Source organism: Salvelinus fontinalis, chromosome 38 (genome assembly GCF_029448725.1).
Source record: "Salvelinus fontinalis isolate EN_2023a chromosome 38, ASM2944872v1, whole genome shotgun sequence".
NCBI lineage: Eukaryota > Metazoa > Chordata > Actinopteri > Salmoniformes > Salmonidae > Salvelinus > Salvelinus fontinalis.
In genome coordinates, this window is record NC_074702.1 from 8,546,083 (window position 1) to 8,569,103 (window position 23,021).

The 23,021-nt window shown below is 49.9% G+C and overlaps 2 protein-coding genes across 2 annotated transcripts in view; one reads left to right on the top strand and one right to left on the bottom strand.

The window, feature by feature from the left end:
- LOC129837884 (microfibrillar-associated protein 5-like) overlaps nucleotides 1-12,047 on the top strand; it is a 72,706-nt gene extending 60,659 nt beyond the window's left edge. Inside the window, exons 4-6 of the mRNA XM_055904386.1 lie at nucleotides 10,771-10,858; nucleotides 11,038-11,111; nucleotides 11,263-12,047. Coding sequence (XP_055760361.1) covers nucleotides 10,771-10,858; nucleotides 11,038-11,111; nucleotides 11,263-11,378 — 278 coding nt within the window. The 3' untranslated portion in view covers nucleotides 11,379-12,047. The remainder of the gene's footprint in view (nucleotides 1-10,770; nucleotides 10,859-11,037; nucleotides 11,112-11,262) is intronic.
- Nucleotides 12,048-12,701: 654 nt separating this feature from the next.
- Nucleotides 12,702-22,778, bottom strand: LOC129837429 (adaptin ear-binding coat-associated protein 1-like). Its single transcript, XM_055903580.1, has 8 exons — nucleotides 22,644-22,778; nucleotides 21,657-21,757; nucleotides 21,063-21,167; nucleotides 19,821-19,902; nucleotides 18,419-18,527; nucleotides 17,254-17,512; nucleotides 14,167-14,272; nucleotides 12,702-14,091 (listed from the first exon to the last, which is right to left on the bottom strand). Exons 1-8 carry the CDS (start codon nucleotides 22,736-22,738, stop codon nucleotides 14,037-14,039), a joined length of 912 nt encoding a protein of 303 aa, XP_055759555.1. The 5' UTR covers nucleotides 22,739-22,778; the 3' UTR covers nucleotides 12,702-14,036.
- Between the last annotated feature and the right edge of the window lie 243 nt (nucleotides 22,779-23,021).

Genomic DNA, 23,021 nt, shown 5'->3' on the forward strand with positions numbered 1-23,021 from the left:
AGTGAGGTCTGTCTCTACCCTACCACCTGGTGAGTGAGGTGTTTGTCTCTACCCTACCGCCTGGTGAGTGATGTGTCCGTCTCTACCCTACCACCTGGTGAGTGAGGTGTCTGTCTCTACCCTACCACCTGGTGAGTGATGTGTCTGTCTCTACCCTACCACCTGGTGAGTGAGGTGTCTGTCTCTACCCTACCACCTGGTGAGTGATGTCTGTCTCTACCCTACCACCTGGTGAGTGAGGTCTGTCTCTACCCTACCACCTTGTGAGTGAGGTGTCTGTCTCTACCCTACCACCTGGTGAGTGAGGTGTCTGTCTCTACCCTACCACCTGGTGAGTGAGGTGTCTGTCTCTACCCTACCGCCTGGTGAGTGACATCTGTCTCTACCCTACCACCTGGTGAGTGAGGTGTCTGTCTCTACCCTACCACCTGGTGAGTGAGGTGTCTGTCTCTACCCTACCACCTGGTGAGTGAGGTCTGTCTCTACCCTACCACCTGGTGAATGAGGTGTCTGTCTCTACCCTACCACCTGGTGAGTGAGGTGTCTGTCTCTACCCTACCACCTGGTGAATGAGGTGTCTGTCTCTATCCTACCACCTGGTGAGTGAGGTGTCTGTCTCTACCCTACCACCTGGTGAGTGAGGTCTGTCTCTACCCTACCACCTGGTGAATGAGGTGTCTGTCTCTACCCTACCGCCTGGTGAGTGACGTCTGTCTCTACCCTACCACCTGGTGAGTGAGGTGTCTGTCTCTACCTTACCACCTTGTAAGTGAGGTGTCTGTCTCTACCCTACCACCTGGTGAGTGACGTCTGTCTCTACCCTACCACCTGGTGAGTGAGGTGTCTGTCTCTACCCTACCACCTCGTGAGTGAGGTGTCTGTCTCTACCCTACCACCTGGTGAGTGAGGTGTCTGTCTCTACCCTACCACCTGGTGAGTGAGGTGTCTGTCTCTACCCTACCGCCTGGTGAGTGAGGTCTGTCTCTACCCGACCGCCTGGTGAGTGAGATCTGTCTCTACCCTACCACCTGGTGAGTGAGGTGTCTGTCTCTACCCTACCACCTGGTGAGTGAGGTGTCTGTCTCTACCCTACCACCTGGTGAGTGAGGTGTCTGTCTCTACCCTACCACCTAGTTAGTGAGGTCTGTCTCTACCCTACCACCTGGTGAGTGAGGTGTCTGTCTCTACCCTACCACCTGGTGAGTGAGGTGTCTGTCTCTACCCTACCACCTGGTGAGTGAGGTGTCTGTCTCTACCCTACCACCTGGTGAGTGAGGTGTCTGTCTCTACCCTACCACCTGGTGAGTGAGGTGTCTGTCTCTACCCTACCACCTGGTGAGTGAGGTGTCTGTCTCTACCCTACCGCCTGGTGAGTGAGGTCTGTCTCTACCCTACCACCTGGTGAGTGAGGTGTGTCTCTACCCTACCACCTTGTGATTGAGGTGTCTGTCTCTACCCTACCACCTGGTGAGTGAGGTGTCTGTCTCTACCCTACCACCTGGTGAGTGAGGTGTCTGTCTCTACCCTACCGCCTGGTGAGTGACGTCTGTCTCTACCCTACCACCTGGTGAGTGAGGTGTCTGTCTCTACCTTACCACCTTGTGAGTGACATCTGTCTCTACCCTACCACCTGGTGAGTGAGGTCTGTCTCTACCCTACCACCTGGTGAGTGAGGTCTGTCTCTACCCTACCACCTGGTGAGTGAGGTCTGTCTCTACCCTACCACCTGGTGAATGAGGTGTCTGTCTCTACCCTACCGCCTGGTGAGTGACGTCTGTCTCTACCCTACCACCTGGTGAGTGAGGTGTCTGTCTCTACCTTACCACCTTGTGAGTGAGGTGTCTGTCTCTACCCTACCACCTGGTGAGTGACGTCTGTCTCTACCCTACCACCTGGTGAGTGAGGTGTCTGTCTCTACCCTACCACCTGGTGAGTGAGGTGTCTGTCTCTACCCTACCACCTGGTGAGTGAGGTGTCTGTCTCTACCCTACCACCTGGTGAGTGAGGTGTCTGTCTCTACCCTACCACCTGGTGAGTGAGGTGTCTGTCTCTACCCTACCGCCTGGTGAGTGAGGTCTGTCTCTACCCGACCGCCTGGTGAGTGAGATCTGTCTCTACCCTACCACCTGGTGAGTGAGGTGTCTGTCTCTACCCTACCACCTGGTGAGTGAGGTGCCTGTCTCTACCCTACCACCTTGTGAGTGAGGTGTCTGTCTCTACCCTACCACCTGGTGAGTGAGGTGTCTCTCTACCCTACCACCTGGTGAGTGAGGTGTCTGTCTCTACCCTACCACCTGGTGAGTGACGTCTGTCTCTACCCTACCACCTGGTGAGTGAGGTGTCTGTCTCTACCCTACCACCTGGTGAGTGACGTCTGTCTCTACCCTACCACCTTGTGAGTGAGGTGCCTGTCTCTACCCTACCGCCTGGTGAGTGAGGTCTGTCTCTACCCTACCACCTGGTGAGTGAGGTGTCTGTCTCTACCCTACCACCTGGTGAGTGAGGTCTGTCTCTACCCTACCACCTGGTGAGTGAGGTGTTTGTCTCTACCCTACCGCCTGGTGAGTGATGTGTCCGTCTCTACCCTACCACCTGGTGAGTGAGGTGTCTGTCTCTACCCTACCACCTGGTGAGTGATGTGTCTGTCTCTACCCTACCACCTGGTGAGTGAGGTGTCTGTCTCTACCCTACCACCTGGTGAGTGATGTCTGTCTCTACCCTACCACCTGGTGAGTGAGGTCTGTCTCTACCCTACCACCTTGTGAGTGAGGTGTCTGTCTCTACCCTACCACCTGGTGAGTGAGGTGTCTGTCTCTACCCTACCACCTGGTGAGTGAGGTGTCTGTCTCTACCCTACCGCCTGGTGAGTGACATCTGTCTCTACCCTACCACCTGGTGAGTGAGGTGTCTGTCTCTACCCTACCACCTGGTGAGTGAGGTGTCTGTCTCTACCCTACCACCTGGTGAGTGAGGTCTGTCTCTACCCTACCACCTGGTGAATGAGGTGTCTGTCTCTACCCTACCACCTGGTGAGTGAGGTGTCTGTCTCTACCCTACCACCTGGTGAATGAGGTGTCTGTCTCTATCCTACCACCTGGTGAGTGAGGTGTCTGTCTCTACCCTACCACCTGGTGAGTGAGGTCTGTCTCTACCCTACCACCTGGTGAATGAGGTGTCTGTCTCTACCCTACCGCCTGGTGAGTGACGTCTGTCTCTACCCTACCACCTGGTGAGTGAGGTGTCTGTCTCTACCTTACCACCTTGTAAGTGAGGTGTCTGTCTCTACCCTACCACCTGGTGAGTGACGTCTGTCTCTACCCTACCACCTGGTGAGTGAGGTGTCTGTCTCTACCCTACCACCTCGTGAGTGAGGTGTCTGTCTCTACCCTACCACCTGGTGAGTGAGGTGTCTGTCTCTACCCTACCACCTGGTGAGTGAGGTGTCTGTCTCTACCCTACCGCCTGGTGAGTGAGGTCTGTCTCTACCCGACCGCCTGGTGAGTGAGATCTGTCTCTACCCTACCACCTGGTGAGTGAGGTGTCTGTCTCTACCCTACCACCTGGTGAGTGAGGTGTCTGTCTCTACCCTACCACCTGGTGAGTGAGGTGTCTGTCTCTACCCTACCACCTAGTTAGTGAGGTCTGTCTCTACCCTACCACCTGGTGAGTGAGGTGTCTGTCTCTACCCTACCACCTGGTGAGTGAGGTGTCTGTCTCTACCCTACTACCTGGTGAGTGAGGTGTCTGTCTCTACCCTACCACCTGGTGAGTGAGGTGTCTGTCTCTACCCTACCACCTGGTGAGTGAGGTGTCTGTCTCTACCCTACCACCTGGTGAGTGAGGTGTCTGTCTCTACCCTACCGCCTGGTGAGTGAGGTCTGTCTCTACCCTACCACCTGGTGAGTGAGGTGTGTCTCTACCCTACCACCTTGTGATTGAGGTGTCTGTCTCTACCCTACCACCTGGTGAGTGAGGTGTCTGTCTCTACCCTACCACCTGGTGAGTGAGGTGTCTGTCTCTACCCTACCGCCTGGTGAGTGACGTCTGTCTCTACCCTACCACCTGGTGAGTGAGGTGTCTGTCTCTACCTTACCACCTTGTGAGTGACATCTGTCTCTACCCTACCACCTGGTGAGTGAGGTCTGTCTCTACCCTACCACCTGGTGAGTGAGGTCTGTCTCTACCCTACCACCTGGTGAGTGAGGTCTGTCTCTACCCTACCACCTGGTGAATGAGGTGTCTGTCTCTACCCTACCGCCTGGTGAGTGACGTCTGTCTCTACCCTACCACCTGGTGAGTGAGGTGTCTGTCTCTACCTTACCACCTTGTGAGTGAGGTGTCTGTCTCTACCCTACCACCTGGTGAGTGACGTCTGTCTCTACCCTACCACCTGGTGAGTGAGGTGTCTGTCTCTACCCTACCACCTGGTGAGTGAGGTGTCTGTCTCTACCCTACCACCTGGTGAGTGAGGTGTCTGTCTCTACCCTACCACCTGGTGAGTGAGGTGTCTGTCTCTACCCTACCACCTGGTGAGTGAGGTGTCTGTCTCTACCCTACCGCCTGGTGAGTGAGGTCTGTCTCTACCCGACCGCCTGGTGAGTGAGATCTGTCTCTACCCTACCACCTGGTGAGTGAGGTGTCTGTCTCTACCCTACCACCTGGTGAGTGAGGTGTCTGTCTCTACCCTACCACCTGGTGAGTGAGGTGTCTGTCTCTACCCTACCACCTAGTTAGTGAGGTCTGTCTCTACCCTACCACCTGGTTAGTGAGGTCTGTCTCTTCCCTACCACCTGGTTAGTGAGGTCTGTCTCTACCCTACCACCTGGTTAGTGAGGTCTGTCTCTACCCTACCACCTGGTGAGTGAGGTGTCTGTCTCTACCCTACCACCTGGTGAGTGAGGTGTCTGTCTCTACCCTACCACCTGGTGAGTGAGGTGTCTGTCTCTACCCTACCACCTAGTTAGTGAGGTCTGTCTCTACCCTACAGCCTGGTTAGCGAGGTCTGTCTCTACCCTACCACCTGGTTAGTGAGGTCTGTCTCTACCCTACCACCTGGTTAGTGAGGTCTGTCTCTACCCTACCACCTGGTGAGTGAGGTGTCTGTCTCTACCCTACCACCTGGTGAGTGAGGTGTCTGTCTCTACCCTACCACCTGGTGAGTGAGGTGTCTGTCTCTACCCTACCGCCTGGTGAGTGAGGTCTGTCTCTACCCTACCACCTGGTGAGTGAGGTGTCCGTCTTTACCCTACCACCTGGTGAGTGAGGGGTCTGTCTCTACCCTACCACCTGGTGAGTGAGGTGTCTGTCTCTACCCTACCACCTGGTGAGTGAGGTCTGTCTCTACCCTACCACCTGGTGAGTGAGGTGTCTGTCTCTACCCTACCGCCTGGTGAGTGAGGTCTGTCTCTACCCTACCACCTGGTGAGTGAGGTGTCTGTCTCTACCCTACCACCTGGTGAGTGAGGTGTCCGTCTCTACCCTACCACCTGGTGAGTGAGGTCTGTCTCTACCCTACCGCCTGGTGAGTGAGGTGTCTGTCTCTACCCTACCACCTGGTGAGTGAGGTGTCTGTCTCTACCCTACCACCTGGTGAGTGAGGTGTCTGTCTCTACCCTACCGCCTGGTGAGTGAGGTGTCTGTCTCTACCCTACCACCTGGTGAGTGAGGTGTCTGTCTCTACCCTACCACCTGGTGAGTGAGGTGTCTGTCTCTACCCTACCACCTGGTGAGTGAGGTGTCTGTCTCTACCCTACCACCTGGTTAGTGAGGTCTGTCTCTACCCTACCACCTGGTGAGTGAGGTGTCTGTCTCTACCCTACCACCTGGTGAGTGAGGTGTCTGTCTCTACCCTACCACCTGGTGAGTGAGGTGTCTGTCTCTACCCTACCACCTAGTTAGTGAGGTCTGTCTCTACCCTACAGCCTGGTTAGCGAGGTCTGTCTCTACCCTACCACCTGGTTAGTGAGGTCTGTCTCTACCCTACCACCTGGTTAGTGAGGTCTGTCTCTACCCTACCACCTGGTGAGTGAGGTGTCTGTCTCTACCCTACCACCTGGTGAGTGAGGTGTCTGTCTCTACCCTACCACCTGGTGAGTGAGGTGTCTGTCTCTACCCTACCGCCTGGTGAGTGAGGTCTGTCTCTACCCTACCACCTGGTGAGTGAGGTGTCCGTCTTTACCCTACCACCTGGTGAGTGAGGGGTCTGTCTCTACCCTACCACCTGGTGAGTGAGGTGTCTGTCTCTACCCTACCACCTGGTGAGTGAGGTCTGTCTCTACCCTACCACCTGGTGAGTGAGGTGTCTGTCTCTACCCTACCGCCTGGTGAGTGAGGTCTGTCTCTACCCTACCACCTGGTGAGTGAGGTGTCTGTCTCTACCCTACCACCTGGTGAGTGAGGTGTCCGTCTCTACCCTACCACCTGGTGAGTGAGGTCTGTCTCTACCCTACCGCCTGGTGAGTGAGGTGTCTGTCTCTACCCTACCACCTGGTGAGTGAGGTGTCTGTCTCTACCCTACCACCTGGTGAGTGAGGTGTCTGTCTCTACCCTACCGCCTGGTGAGTGAGGTGTCTGTCTCTACCCTACCACCTGGTGAGTGAGGTGTCTGTCTCTACCCTACCACCTGGTGAGTGAGGTGTCTGTCTCTACCCTACCACCTGGTGAGTGAGGTGTCTGTCTCTACCCTACCACCTGGTGAGTGAGGTGTCCGTCTCTACCCTACCACCTGGTGAGTGAGGTGTCTGTCTCTACCCTACCACCTGGTGAGTGAGGTCTGTCTCTACCCTACCACCTGGTGAGTGAGGTGTCTGTCTCTACCCTACCACCTGGTGAGTGAGGTGTCTGTCTCTACCCTACCACCTGGTGAGTGAGGTGTCTGTCTCTACCCTACCACCTGGTGAGTGAGGTGTCTGTCTCTACCCTACCACCTGGTGAATGAGGTCTGTCTCTACCCTACCACCTGGTGAGTGAGGTCTATCTCTACCCTACCACCTGGTGAGTGAGGTGTCTGTCTCTACCCTACCACCTGGTGAGTGAGGTGTCTGTCTCTACCCTACCACCTGGTGAGTGAGGTGTCTGTCTCTACCCTACCACCTGGTGAGTGAGGTCTGTCTCTACCCTACCACCTGGTGAGTGAGGTCTATCTCTACCCTACCACCTGGTGAGTGAGGTGTCTGTCTCTACCCTACCGCCTGGTGAGTGAGGTGTCTGTCTCTACCCTACCACCTGGTGAGTGAGGTGTCTGTCTCTACCCTACCACCTGGTGAGTGAGGTGTCTGTCTCTACCCTACCACCTGGTGAGTGAGGTCTGTCTCTACCCTACCACCTGGTGAGTGAGGTCTATCTCTACCCTACCACCTGGTGAGTGAGGTGTCTGTCTCTACCCTACCGCCTGGTGAGTGAGGTGTCTGTCTCTACCCTACCACCTGGTGAGTGAGGTGTCTGTCTCTACCCTACCACCTGGTGAGTGAGGTGTCTGTCTCTACCCTACCACCTGGTGAGTGAGGTGTCTGTCTCTACCCTACCACCTGGTGAGTGAGGTGTCTGTCTCTACCCTACCACCTGGTGAGTGAGGTGTCTGTCTCTACCCTACCGCCTGGTGAGTGAGGTCTGTCTCTACCCTACCACCTGGTGAGTGAGGTGTCTGTCTCTACCCTACCACCTGGTGAGTGAGGTGTCTGTCTCTACCCTACCACCTGGTGAGTGAGGTCTGTCTCTACCCTACCACCTGGTGAGTGAGGTGTCTGTCTCTACCCTACCGCCTGGTGAGTGAGGTGTCTGTCTCTACCCTACCACCTGGTGAGTGAGGTGTCTGTCTCTACCCTACCACCTGGTGAGTGAGGTGTCTGTCTCTACCCTACCACCTGGTGAGTGACGTCTGTCTCTACCCTACCACCTGGTGAGTGAGGTGTCTGTCTCTACCCTACCACCTGGTGAGTGACGTCTGTCTCTACCCTACCACCTTGTGAGTGAGGTGCCTGTCTCTACCCTACCGCCTGGTGAGTGAGGTCTGTCTCTACCCTACCACCTGGTGAGTGAGGTGTCTGTCTCTACCCTACCACCTGGTGAGTGAGGTGTCTGTCTCTACCCTACCACCTGGTGAGTGAGGTGTCCGTCTCTACCCTACCACCTGGTGAGTGAGGTGTCTGTCTCTACCCTACCACCTGGTGAGTGAGGTCTGTCTCTACCCTACCACCTGGTGAGTGAGGTGTCTGTCTCTACCCTACCACCTGGTGAGTGAGGTGTCTGTCTCTACCCTACCACCTGGTGAGTGAGGTGTCTGTCTCTACCCTACCACCTGGTGAGTGAGGTGTCTGTCTCTACCCTACCACCTGGTGAATGAGGTCTGTCTCTACCCTACCACCTGGTGAGTGAGGTCTATCTCTACCCTACCACCTGGTGAGTGAGGTGTCTGTCTCTACCCTACCACCTGGTGAGTGAGGTGTCTGTCTCTACCCTACCACCTGGTGAGTGAGGTGTCTGTCTCTACCCTACCACCTGGTGAGTGAGGTCTGTCTCTACCCTACCACCTGGTGAGTGAGGTCTATCTCTACCCTACCACCTGGTGAGTGAGGTGTCTGTCTCTACCCTACCGCCTGGTGAGTGAGGTGTCTGTCTCTACCCTACCACCTGGTGAGTGAGGTGTCTGTCTCTACCCTACCACCTGGTGAGTGAGGTGTCTGTCTCTACCCTACCACCTGGTGAGTGAGGTGTCTGTCTCTACCCTACCACCTGGTGAGTGAGGTGTCTGTCTCTACCCTACCACCTGGTGAGTGAGGTGTCTGTCTCTACCCTACCGCCTGGTGAGTGAGGTCTGTCTCTACCCTACCACCTGGTGAGTGAGGTGTCTGTCTCTACCCTACCACCTGGTGAGTGAGGTGTCTGTCTCTACCCTACCACCTGGTGAGTGAGGTCTGTCTCTACCCTACCACCTGGTGAGTGAGGTGTCTGTCTCTACCCTACCGCCTGGTGAGTGAGGTGTCTGTCTCTACCCTACCACCTGGTGAGTGAGGTGTCTGTCTCTACCCTACCACCTGGTGAGTGAGGTGCCTGTCTCTACCCTACCACCTTGTGAGTGAGGTGTCTGTCTCTACCCTACCACCTGGTGAGTGAGGTGTCTGTCTCTACCCTACCACCTGGTGAGTGAGGTGTCTGTCTCTACCCTACCACCTGGTGAGTGAGGTGTCTGTCTCTACCCTACCACCTGGTGAGTGAGGTGTCTGTCTCTACCCTACCACCTGGTGAGTGAGGTGTCTGTCTCTACCCTACCACCTGGTGAGTGACGTCTGTCTCTACCCTACCACCTGGTGAGTGAGGTGTCTGTCTCTACCCTACCACCTGGTGAGTGACGTCTGTCTCTACCCTACCACCTTGTGAGTGAGGTGCCTGTCTCTACCCTACCGCCTGGTGAGTGAGGTCTGTCTCTACCCTACCACCTGGTGAGTGAGGTGTCTGTCTCTACCCTACCACCTGGTGAGTGAGGTCTGTCTCTACCCTACCACCTGGTGAGTGAGGTGTCTGTCTCTACCCTACCACCTGGTGAGTGAGGTGTCTGTCTCTACCCTACCGCCTGGTGAGTGAGGTCTGTCTCTACCCTACCACCTGGTGAGTGATGTGTCTGTCTCTACCCTACCAACTGGTGAGTGAGGTGTCTGTCTCTACCCTACCACCTGGTGAGTGAGGTGCCTGTCTCTACCCTACCACCTTGTGAGTGAGGTGTCTGTCTCTACCCTACCGCCTGGTGAGTGAGGTGTCTGTCTCTACCCTACCACCTGGTGAGTGAGGTGTCTGTCTCTACCCTACCACCTGGTGAGTGAGGTGTCTGTCTCTACCCTACCACCTGGTGAGTGAGGTGTCTGTCTCTACCCTACCACCTGGTGAGTGAGGTGTCTGTCTCTACCCTACCACCTGGTGAGTGAGGTGCCTGTCTCTACCCTACCACCTTGTGAGTGAGGTGTCTGTCTCTACCCTACCACCTGGTGAGTGAGGTGTCTCTCTACCCTACCACCTGGTGAGTGAGGTGTCTGTCTCTACCCTACCACCTGGTGAGTGAGGTGTCTGTCTCTACCCTACCACCTGGTGAGTGAGGTGTCTGTCTCTACCCTACCACCTGGTGAGTGACGTCTGTCTCTACCCTACCACCTGGTGAGTGAGGTGTCTGTCTCTACCCTACCACCTGGTGAGTGACGTCTGTCTCTACCCTACCACCTTGTGAGTGAGGTGCCTGTCTCTACCCTACCGCCTGGTGAGTGAGGTCTGTCTCTACCCTACCACCTGGTGAGTGAGGTGTCTGTCTCTACCCTACCACCTGGTGAGTGAGGTCTGTCTCTACCCTACCACCTGGTGAGTGAGGTGTTTGTCTCTACCCTACCGCCTGGTGAGTGAGGTGTCCGTTTCTACCCTACCACCTGGTGAGTGAGATCTTCAGTGTGGAACAGAAACATCACTAAACAATGTTAGGCCAGGGATGACCAGGGATGACCAGGGGTGTCCAGTGATGACCAGGGATGACCAGGGGTGTCCAGGGATGACCAGGGATGACCAGGGATGACCAGGGGTGTCCAGTGATGACCAGGGATGACCAGGGGTGTCCAGGGATGACCAGGGATGACCAGGGATGACCAGGGGTGTCCAGGGATGACCAGTGATGACCAGGGATGACCAGGGGTGTCCAGGGATGACCAGGGATGACCAGGGATGACCAGGGGTGTCCAGTGTTATCTAAACATTGTGTGTGAGTTATCTGGATGTTGTGTGTATCCTCTGTGCTAGACTGTAGGGAAGAGACGTATCCCTGCACCAGGATGTACTCTGTCCACCGGCCCATCAAGAGATGCATCCACTCCCTCTGCCTTTACAGGTAAACTGCAACTACAGGCTCTCTCTCACAGGAAAACATAGACACACTCAGTGCCTCCTGGTCATGCAGTCAAAGTTCATTGGTTTCAACCTGAGAGCCTGTACAGAGAGGCATGTTTTAGAGACAGCAGCTGGTCTCTGATTATAGTGTAATGATGTCTGTCTCCTGCTTTGTCTCAGCCTCCCTCGTGTCTATGTGATCAACAAGGAGATCTGTGTTAGAACTGTCTGCCAACAGGATGAGTACTTGAAGGGTAAGACAGTCCACCTGATAGCACTTCATTAGACCCGTTGTTAGGATTACAACAACATAACAATCTTAGAGTGCATGAAACACTTACTGACTTTAGGATCGCACGTACATCTGAGCCCACACATCCTCTCTCTCTCTTCTCTCCATCCCAGCTGAGCTCTGCAGGGAGCGGTCCGGCTGGCCCAAACGCTTCCAGAGGTCAACCACCAATAAGAAACGCTGTCGCAATCGCCATGGCAACCCCAAACCCTGGGAAAACAAGGCCTGATGTGCCCAAGATGGCAGAGATGGAAGGAGGGGCGGAGGAAGAAGGGAGGAAGGAGAGAAGGAGTAGGAGGGAGGACACCCTTGGAGACAGAACACTGGGTTGTCTCCATAAAAACACCACAAAACACCATAAATCCACCACTCAACACCTGGTGCTGGCCTGTGCCTTAATACACACACACACACACACACACACACACACACACACACACACACACACACACACACACACACACACACACACACACACACACACACACACACACACACACACACAACCAGACACACACACACACACACAACCAGACACACACAAACAAACAACATATATATATAACACAGTCCATGTAACTCCAGTTAAGAACAGTCTGTGTCATACTTCTCAGTTCTTCTATTTGACCTGTGTTTTATTAGAACTGTCTGTGAATATCAGGGGAGAAATCACTCCCCACAGATTTGACCTGTGTTTTATTTGACACGGCTCATGTTCTGTGCTGTTGCGGGCTGTATAATACTGTTCAGATGGAACGCTGTTGAGTTACTGTAGTTGTGTACTGTAGAGACAGTCTGAGAACAAAGTATCTACTCTGTCATTACTGACACCTTATTGTAAAGCACTCTATCACAATCCAATACCAAAGCAGTGCAATACTACCCAATAAAATGTAATTCAGTGGTTTATATGTGGATTGCTTTATTGATGGAGTCCAGTTTTTTCCCTCATGTAGATAAAAAGAAAACAAGTCAACCTTGACTCAACATTAGTTGATATCTTTATGCTTTGATTTCAATACATCAACCTTTACATACACATATATTGTATTTGTAATGTCAAGAACAAACACATAAACCAACATGAGTAGGATCTACACCGACTCTCACCAGTTCATACCAGTTCTCCCACTAGCTGTGTTCTCACACAGGAAATCAATCAATTATCACCTCATTAATCAACATCATGTCATCAGTTAATGCAAATGTTGGAGTCCATGTGTGTGAAAGACACACACAATGATAAGTACAAAAGCCACATAACTGGCTTACTGTAATATTATGATGTCCTGTACAACATTATCACCCACACCTCCCTCCCTCCCTCTATCCCTCCCTCCCTCCCTCCCTCCCTCCATCATCCCTCCCTCCCTCCCTCCATCATCCCTCCCTCCCTCCCTCTATCCCTCCCTCCCTCCCTCCCTCCCTCCCTCCCTCCCTCCCTCTATCCCTCCCTCCCTCCCTCCCTCCCTCCCTCCATCATCCCTCCCTCCCTCCCTCCCTCCCTCCCTCCCTCCATCCATCATCCCTCCCTCCATCTCTCCCTCCCTCCATCTATCCATCCATCCCTCTATCCCTCCCTCCATCCATCCCTTTACCCCTCCCTCCATCCTTTCTCTCACAATAACAACACAACAGTAAAGTAAAACATTGCATCTCACAAGGACTGGAATGGTCTGACTGCATTGACAGCGTTACGTTAGTTCCAGGGTACAACGTATAGAATACAGACAGACGGACGGACGGACAGACAGTTGTATGTACACACACAGGGCTATTCATCCAGCAGGGCAAAAGTCGTGACCTAAATGAGTCATCACTACCCAGAAACCCCTAGGGACTGTTTACATCACAAGGCCTAAATCAGGCCTGTCTATCACCCCATGGGTTTAAGCCCTTCCTCACCCTCCATCCCTCCTCAGACCCCACCCATCTTTCCCTTCCCTCAATCAGCACACTTTTTTCCTCTCTCTCCCTCCATTTCTGTGTTAATTGACCAACTAACACCAGCCTCCTGTTAAAACAATGCAGCCAAGTGACCCAGACAAGTGCTCATCCCCAGCAGTGATAATGTCCACAGCAGCTGCTGCTGTGCATCTCACCACTCTCCCTGTCAGACTGTGGTTGTAGGACCGCAATAGCCCACTAAAGGGCGCCAAACAGCATGACTGCTGTGTAAACTTACAGTAGATCAGTGTCCACTCAAAGCAGAAGCTGCTCCAAAGCACAGCTCCAGACTCACCGTGACCTAACCTTAGCAATTAAGAGGAAAATGCAAAACTGACCTTAGATCAGATATAAGATAACTTGGTCATATACTAATGCATCCAGGCAAGCCTGTAAATCAGTTATTTCAGGCGATAATTCCAGTTGTACTGGAGATTCTAAAGGAAAATTAGCTACAACACTACCACAACAACAATGGGAATTACAAACTACTGACACTATATACATTTACAATAATATATTATGTACATAACTTGAATGAATGTATTTATTCATCAAGACTATATTAGTGTGAGCCACCATCATTCCTTTCTGTAACATCTTTCATTTAGAGACATTTAACCTCAGTCTTTTCCCTCCGTAATAAATACATACTCTGTTGCAATAGATAGAGAGACAGAGGGAGAGAAGGGCAAGGAGAGGGGGACGGGGGAAGAGAGTGTAACTTTGGGGCTGAGAGGGAAAGATGTAGAAGGAGAGGATGGTAAGGAGAGGAAGCCAGGAGAGGGGTAAAGAGAGAGAGAAATAAAGAGAGGGGGGAGAGAGAGAGAAAGAGTACACTGAGGTTGAGGTGATAATATACAGTGTTCTGCTGGAGTCCTCCCCTGGTCAGGGGTTAAAGGTCAGGTGAAGGTCAAGTGAAAGAGATTGTGCGACGACCTCAGAACTGCTGCCAGTTGGTGGAACCATCATCGTTGGCGAGAGGAGACATTGACCTGCATTATGGGGAAAAAGAGGAGAGCATTAATGGGGGAACAGAATAATGAAAGAAGAGAAGATTATCCCCTTACTTTTCTGGGGCAGAGAAGTCTCCCCACATGTCCGAGCCGCCTGTAGGGTTGGGGTTCGGCTGCACCACAGAGTTGGAGTTACTGCTGTCCAGGTCTAACAAACAGCCTGAAAACAGAGAGATAACGACAGAATTAGGAATTTGAAAACTAATTTAATAGGATCTCTATGGAGACAACACACATCAGACTCTTTAATACACACCCTCTACTGCTTTCTCTACATTCATACTCTAATGACAACAGCCTTTATTCTTGGTTAGCTCATAAAACTAAAAGAAAAAACACCCAGGGCCCCATTCAATCCTTAACCGAATTACACAGTGGCATATAAAACATACACTTTTTCCCTTCAGTCAAATGAAATCACAGCATGGTTTAGGGAACTGTAAAAATAGTCTTCAACAATGGTAGCAAAAAGCGCTATACAGAAAAAGCAGTTACTAGGGTAATCGAACAAGATAAACAAACAGATGAATCAGAAGCAGCAATATAAGAACAGGGTCACATTCAGGAGAACACACCGCTCTGAACGTTGCACATAGAATTGTCTTGTAAGGAGCTGACATCATCCCTGATCTACATGCCAGAGCAGATCTATACTGAACTAAAATATAAACGCAACCTGCAGCAATTTCAAGGATTTTAATGAGTTACAGTTTATATACGGAAATCAGTCAATTTAAATAAATAAATTAGGCCCTAATCTATGTATTTCAGAAGAGAGGCCAGGAGCACAGCCATAGGTGGGCTTGGAGTTTTTCCCTAGAAAAGGGCTTTATGACAGACAGAAATACTGCTCAATATCATCAGTTGTCCGGGTGGCTGGTCAAGACGATCCCGCAGGTGAAGAAGCCAGATGTGGAGGTCCTGGGCTGGCGTGGTTACACGTGGTCTGCGGTTGTGAGGCCGGTTGGACGTACTGCCAAATTCTCTAAAACAGCGTTGGAGGCGGCTTATGGTAGAGAAATTAACATTAAATTCTCTGGCAACAGCTCTGGTGGACATTCCTGCAGTGTCACGATCGTCGTATTGTGGAAGAGAGGAGGACCAAGGCGCAGCGTGATAACAATACATCTTCTTTTATTTGAAGACGAAAACGAAACGAAGAACACTATACAAACTAAACAAAACAATAAAACGACGAACGTGAAGCTATAGAACAAATAGTGCTGACACTAAACACTACACATAGACAATCACCCACAAACTACCTAATGAATATGGCTGCCTAAATATGGTTCCCAATCAGAGACAACGATAGACAGCTGTCTCTAATTGAGAACCAATCTAGGCAACCATAAACATACATACACCTAGACTACACACTGCCCCATTAACATACAAAACCCCTAGACAATACAAAACACATACATCCCCCATGTCACACCCTGACCTAACTAAAATAATAAAGAAAACAAAGATAACTAAGGCCAGGGCGAGACATGCAGTCAGCATGCCAGTTCCACACTCCCTCGAAACTTAAGACATCTGTGGCATTTTTTGTGACAAAACTGAACATTTCAGAGTGGCCATTTATTGTCCCCAGCACAAGGTGCACCTGTGTAATGATCATGCTGTTTAATCCGTTTCTTGATATGCCACACCTGTCAGGTGGTACGATTACAGTATCTTGGCAAAGGAGAAATGCACACGAACAGGGATGTAAACAAATTTGTGCACAAAATTTGAGAGAACTAAGCTATTTGTGCATATGGAAACTTTCTGAGATATTTTATTTCAGCTCATGAAACATGGGACCAACACTTTACATGTTGTGTTTATTTTTTTGTTTATTATATACACTATATATATACACACAAAAGTATGTGAATATCTCTTCAAATTAGTGGATTCGGCTATGTCGGCCACACCTGTTGCTGACAGGTGTATAAAATTGAGCACACAGCCATGCAATCTCCATAGACAAACATTGGCAGTAGAATGGCCTTACTGAAGAGCTCAGTGACTTTCAACACGGCACTGTCATAAGATGCCACCTTTCCAACAAGTCAGTTTGTCAAATATCTTCCCTGCTAGAGCTGCCCCAGTCAACTTTAAGTGCTGTTATTGTGTGTGGAACGTGGAAACGTCTCGGAGCAACAACGGCTCAGCCGCGACGTGGTAGGCCACACAAGCTCACAGAATGTGACCGGCGAGTACTGAAGAGCGTAGCGAGTAAAAATTGTCTGTCTTCTGTTGCAACAATCACTACCAACTTCCAAACTGCCTCTGGAAGCAACATCAGCACAGGAACGATTCGTCAGGAGCTTCATGAAATAGTTTTCCATGGCCGAGCAGCCGCACACAAGCCTAAGATCACCATGCACAATGTTAAGCGTTGGCTGGAGTGGTGTAAAGCTCACCGCCATTGGACTCTGGAGCAGTGGAAACGTGTTCTCTAGAGTGATAAATACGCTTCACCATCTGGCAGTCCGACGGACGAATCTGGGTCTGGCGCATGCCAGGAGAGCGTTACCTGCCCCAATGCATAGTGCCAACTGTCAAGTTTGGTGGAGGAGGAATAAAGGTCTGGGGCTGTTTTTCATGGATCAGGCTAGGCCCCTTTGTTCCAGTGAAGGGAAATCCTAAAGTTACAGCATACAAGGACATTCTAGAGAATTCTGTGCTTATAACTTTGTGGCAAAAGTTTGGGGAAGGTCCTTTCCTGTTTCAGCATGACAATGCCACAGTGCACAAAGCGAGGTCCAGACAGAAATGGTTTGTTGAGATCGGTGTGGAAGAACTTGACTGGCCTGCACAGAGCCCTGACCTCAACCCCATCGAACACCTTTGGGATGAATAGGAACGCCAATTGCGAGCTAGGCCTAATTGCAGAACATCACTGCCTGACCTCACTAATGCTCTGGTGGCTGAATGGAAGCAAGCCCTCACAGAAAGCCTTCCCAGAAGAGTGGAGGCTGTTATGGCAGCAAAGGGGAGACCAACTCCATATTAATGCCCATGATTTTGGAATGAGATGTTCAGGGAGCAGGTGTCCACATACATTTGGTCATGTAGTGCATATCTATCTGAACAACCAGTAGCATTACACTTCGCTGAACGTGGCCCAAAATGCTGTTCACCTACCTGTGTTACTTCCCCCTGAGAACATGTCACTTCCTGCTGAGAATGTGTTGTTTCCTCCTGAAAATGTGTCACTTCCCCCTGAAAACGAGTCACTTCCCGCAGAGAATAAGTCTCCCCCTGAGAATAAACCTTCGTTGTCATTGGAGGAGCTTGACATAGGGGACGGGGCTATCTTGGTGCCTCCACCGCCAGGGGGAGGAGGGAGGAGCCCAAAGCCACCAGCGCTCTGGGGGCGGGACTTGTCTCTCTTTCTGCCTTGCTGAGAGAGGAACAGAAATGGAAAGAAAGAGAGCGGGGCGACGGGTGAGAAGGAAGGAGAGGAATAGGTGTTTGCGTGATAGCTTGACAAAGCTTATAAACAGAGCATGGGTTTGCAACGTGTGCGTGCATGTTCGCTTTTTAGTTGTTAAGCGCTAACCAGATGGTACCATGGTAGGAGTATCTAGAAGAAAAAGAAACGCACACCTATGTAGGCGAGGTGCTGGCTAGCGGAGTAGAAAACTTCAAAATAAAGGAGAGCCGCACACTCTAGGAGCTCAGATGCAAAAATGTAATCCAACGTTTCGACAGCCACGCTGTCTTCATCAGGGTATAATCACAAACACTGCGGGATGACTCGTTTATATAGTGTCAAAAGACACACAGGTGTCTGTAATCATGGCCAAAAGTGGCCTAATATCATTGGTTAATTCTCAAATATTAAAAATGGCATACAAAGAACGGCATACAAAAAAACAATGGATAGCATACGATCATAGATTCATTTTAGACTACACAAGCTTATAAACAATTACAATGGCAAAGTCACAATAATCACAAGAATGGCTTCAGATCAAAGTCTACGTTGAGACCGAAGGGAGCGAGGGTCTTTAAGTTAAAGATCCAGGCAGCCTCTCGTTTTAACAATAGATTATCAAGGTCACCCCCTCTCCTAGGGAGGGTGACATGTTCGATGCCAATATAACGCAGAGACGAAATCGAGTGGCCTAACTCCAAAAAGTGAGCCGCAACTGGGTAAGTCAAGTTTTTGCACCTAATGGTGCTACGATGCTCTGAGATACGTACTTTTAATTCGCGCTTTGTTTTACCCACATCATTTTTACCACAAGGACAAGGACACAAGGACCATGGTAGGAGTACTATGGGTATGAGTTGATGAAGTTACCCCGATATTGAGAGTGATGGTCTGTCCTTCTTTGAAACCCAGGTCCAGTTTAGGAGTGTTGTCTGGAGTCTGAGACTGCTTACTGATCTCAAGCTCCTGTTTCACCCACCTGAGAGAGAGACAGAGAGACAGAGGTAGGTAGAGAGAGAGAGAGATATATACAGTAAATAGATAGAGAGAAAGAATGAGAGGGAAAAAGGGACAGAGAGTTATAGCTAGATATTACATTTCAAGCGTCTTTATTCTTTTGAAAAATGTTCTGTGCATAATGTTTACTCTCAAATTGTGATTGTTTATTTCACTTGCATTGGCAAGACAAAGGAGATGATTGTGGACTACAGGAAGAGGAGGACAGAGCACGCCAACATTCTCATCGACGGGGCTGCAGTGGAGCAGGTTGAGAGCTTCAAGTTCCTTGGTGTCCACATCACCAACAAACTAACATGGTTCAAGCACACCAAGACAGTCGTGAGGAGGGCACGACAAAACCTAATCCCCCTCAGGAGACTGAAAAGATTTGGCATGGGTCCCCAATTCTTCAAAAGATTCTACAGCTGCAACATCGATAGCATCCTGACAAGTTGCATCACTGCCTGGTATGGCAACTGCTCGGCCTCCGACCGTAAGGCACTACAGAGGGTAGTGCGAACGGCCCAGTACATCACTGGGGCCAAGCTTCCTGCCATCCAGGACCTCTATACCAGGCGGTGTCAGAGGAAGGCCCTAAAAATTGTCAAAGACTCCAGCCACCCTAGTCATAGACTGTTCACTCTGCTACCACACAGCAAGTGGTACCGGAGCGCCAAGTCTAGGTCCAAGAGGCTTCTTAACAGCTTCTACCCCCAAGCCATAAGACTCCTGAACAACTAGTCAAATGGCTACCCAAACTATTTGCATTGCCCCTCTCACCCCATCTTTACACCACTGCTACTCTGTTGTCATCTATGCATAGTCACTTTAATAACTCTACCTACATGTACATACTACCTCAACTAACTGGTGCCCCTGCACATTGACTACTGGTACCCCCCTGTATATAGTCTCGCTATTGTTATTTTATTGCTGCTCTTTAATTGCTTCTACTTTTATCTCTTATTCTTATTTTTTTAAACTGCATTATTGGTTAGGGGCTCGTAAGTAAGCATTTCATTGTAGGATCTACACCTGTTGTATTCAGCACATGTGACTAATACAATTTGATTTGATTTTGATTTGAATATAAACATATATTTTCCATGTCAATAAAGCCCCTTGGAATTGAATCGAGAGTTATAGAGTGAAATAGATGACAGGCTATTACTAATTCATGTCAGTTAGAAGTCAACATTCTAGCTCTGAGCTGCACTTGTTTGCTAATGTTATGAGAGTGTTCTCTGTTGTGACAGCTGTAAGAGCAACACACTTAAAGTGGTCCTGCAGCGCCACGTTGAAGTCAAACGAGTCTCCTCTGTCCCCGAACCCGATGCCTATGAACGCACTGCGACCTGAGAGACAGAGGCCAAAGAAGAACAACAGACCAATGTAAATTACAAATCAAATCACTTCGTACACACACTGATCCTAAAACAGAGACATAGCACAGTGAGAAACAACTGATTGTGTACTCCAAATGCTGTAGTAGAATACTGTTTCATACTACACACTCAAATGATCCAAAACATACCTTGTTATTACTGTGGTATACTACTACTACTACTACTACTACTACTACTACTACTACTACTACTACTACTACTACTACTACTACTACTACTATACTGAACAAAAATATGAACGCAACATGCAACAATTTCAGCGATTGTATTGAGTTACAGTTCATGTAAGGAAATCAGTCAATTGAATTAAATAAATTAGGCAATAATCTATGGATTTCACATGACTGGGCAGGGGCACAGCCATGGGTGGGCCTGGGAGGGCATAGACCCACCCACTGGGGAGCCAGGTCCAGCCAATCAGAATAAGTTTTTCCCGCACAAAAGGGCTTTAATACAGATAGAAATACTTCTCAGTTTCATCAGCTGTCCGGGTGGCAGGTGAAGAAGCCAGATATGGATGTCCTGGGCTGGCCTGGTTAAACGTGGTCTGAGGTAGTGAGTCCGGTTGGATGTATTGCCAAATTCTCTAAAATGATGTTGGAGGCAGCTTATGGTAGAGAAATAAACATTCAATTCTCTGGCAACAGCTCTGGTCGACATTCCTGCAGTCAGGATGTCATTTGCGCACTCCCTCAAAACTTGAGACATCTGTGGCATTGTATTTTGTGACAAAACTGAACATTTTAGAGTGGCCTTTTATTGTCACCAGCACAAGATGCACCTGTGTAATGACGATGCTGTTTAATTAGCTTCTTGATATGCCACACCTATAAAGTGGATGGATTATCTTGGCAAAGGAGAAATGCTCACTAAAAAGAATGTAAACAAATATGTGCAAATTTTATTTTGTGAAATAAGCTTTTTGGGCATATGGAACATCTCTGGGATCTTTTATTTCATCTCATGAAACATGGGAACAAAGCTTTACATGTTGCATATATATTTTTGTTCAGTATAATAACTGCTAATAGAAAATGTAAGGAAGTAGTGTGTGATACTTCTTTCTAATTTGGCCAGATGGTGACGATGGACGACGATCAACAACCCACCACTCTCATCCTGGATCCGAAGCACAAAGTAACGACTGGAGTCACTGACGGTTTCTATGGCGATGCCAGGGTACTCGTCCACTGGTGCCTGTGCAAACAGCTCCCCTGCAGAGACGGAGGGTAATTAGAACTTAGACATTATAACTAATGGTTCAAGGCAAGAGTCAGAGAGCAAGGTGGAACAGTTAACATGGTCCTTTCAGATCAACAAGAAGTGCCCAGGGGACAATTTGGAATTGGGCACAATGATCTTCTGACTAGAAGTGCCTTGAGGTGGGCTAGGGGCTAGGGTAGGAGTTCCCAATTACATTCAGCAGTGGGCTAATTAGCCCTTGAGCGGATGCTCGGAACAGTTATAAATAATTTGCCCTCTGCAAATTGACCGCAAGAAACAGATATAGTATTTGACAAAAACAGAATAATTTCAAACCTTGATTATATTGGGATACGATCACATATGCCTCTCTATTTGTGCGTGGGAATACTTGGGAACAAATTTCCTACATTAAAATTACTTTGAGCTTTTCCTGGTGATTTTACAGTCTTTTATGTCCAAGAACAAAAATTATTATTTGTAAAGATTTGGCCTCTCACCAGAGATCTTGTCCTCCAGTTTGATGAAAGCCACTTTTCCCCGAGCCGTCACTCTCATACGGCCTGTCCAATCAGGGGCGTCCAGCTTCCAATCCGCAGCCCTGAGGGAGACACAGACTGCCAATCAGAGATGAGACGGTGTGTGTGTGAGAAAGAGGGAGACCACGTTGTTGATAACCAACCACCACACTTTGCTACCGAAATGAGAGTGACTGGACTGGTGACTGGACTGGTGACTGGACTGGTGACTGGACTGGTGACTGGACTGGTGACTGGACTGGTGACTGGACTGGCAGTTCACCAGACCTGGGGTGGAATATTCCCTCATTAGTATTACTCACTACATCACACAACAGACTCAGCTTTGTGCCAATCAGCTCCCAGGAGACAGATACAGTATGGAGCGCTGTCCAGTCAGCATGGAGATAGACTGGATCACGTTAAAACACCAGCCAATGAACAAATGGGTAAACACAATATAGTCACACACACTGCCAAACGTAGACTGTACCCTAACAGGACAGAAGTCACTGTCAACAAGAGATCCTTTAACGAACCCTGGTCAGAAAGTAATAGGGTAGGCTACAACAGAGAAAATGCCCAGATAATCCTCAGAGGGAGTAAAAATCTCACCTAATCCTCTGGACCTTTAAATACCGTAGTATCTGCTATAGCCTTTCATTAAACATACAATAATGACAGGTGTATTCTCCCTATCCATCCCACTACGCACAACCTTGACATCTGGTGGTAGACTATTCCTTCCCAACCAGTTTGCCTAGTAGGCCACCTTAGAAAAAGCTATTGCGTACTGCAAAGGCAACAGAGACCAGCATTACAGCCTTTATATGGACTTTACATTCCCTTGATGTGGGGATAAGAGCTTTGCCTACGGGGAGGTTGATATATCGCCGTATCAAACAATGAGTGCTGGAGTCAGACAAGGGCAAGGTCACCGGTTGATGGTGACGGAACCGGGTCTCTTACCTGACTCCCAGGTTCGATGCCCGCGGCGGGATTCGGTAAACGTTGACGTCAGGTTTCACACACAGGATCGACTCGTATTCGCCCTCGGTCGCCATCTTGACTTTAATTCAATCGGTGTGTGGTGATCGTGCACGTTAACCGGTGCGAGAGCGTAATACACTGTGTATTTGCGCACATGAAGCGTTCACATCCATTTCTAACGTCGTTCGTCCAGATGAATCAACCATTGTCAGTGATAGTTTAGGGATCATTGTAATCAATTAGCCTAAACGTTATTTGGTTGTTTATCGTTGGCTATGTGAGAGATAAAGAGCTGGTCAAATGTAAATAGAGGATAGGATCATGTCAACACAAAACGACTCAATCACAGTTGGAGGG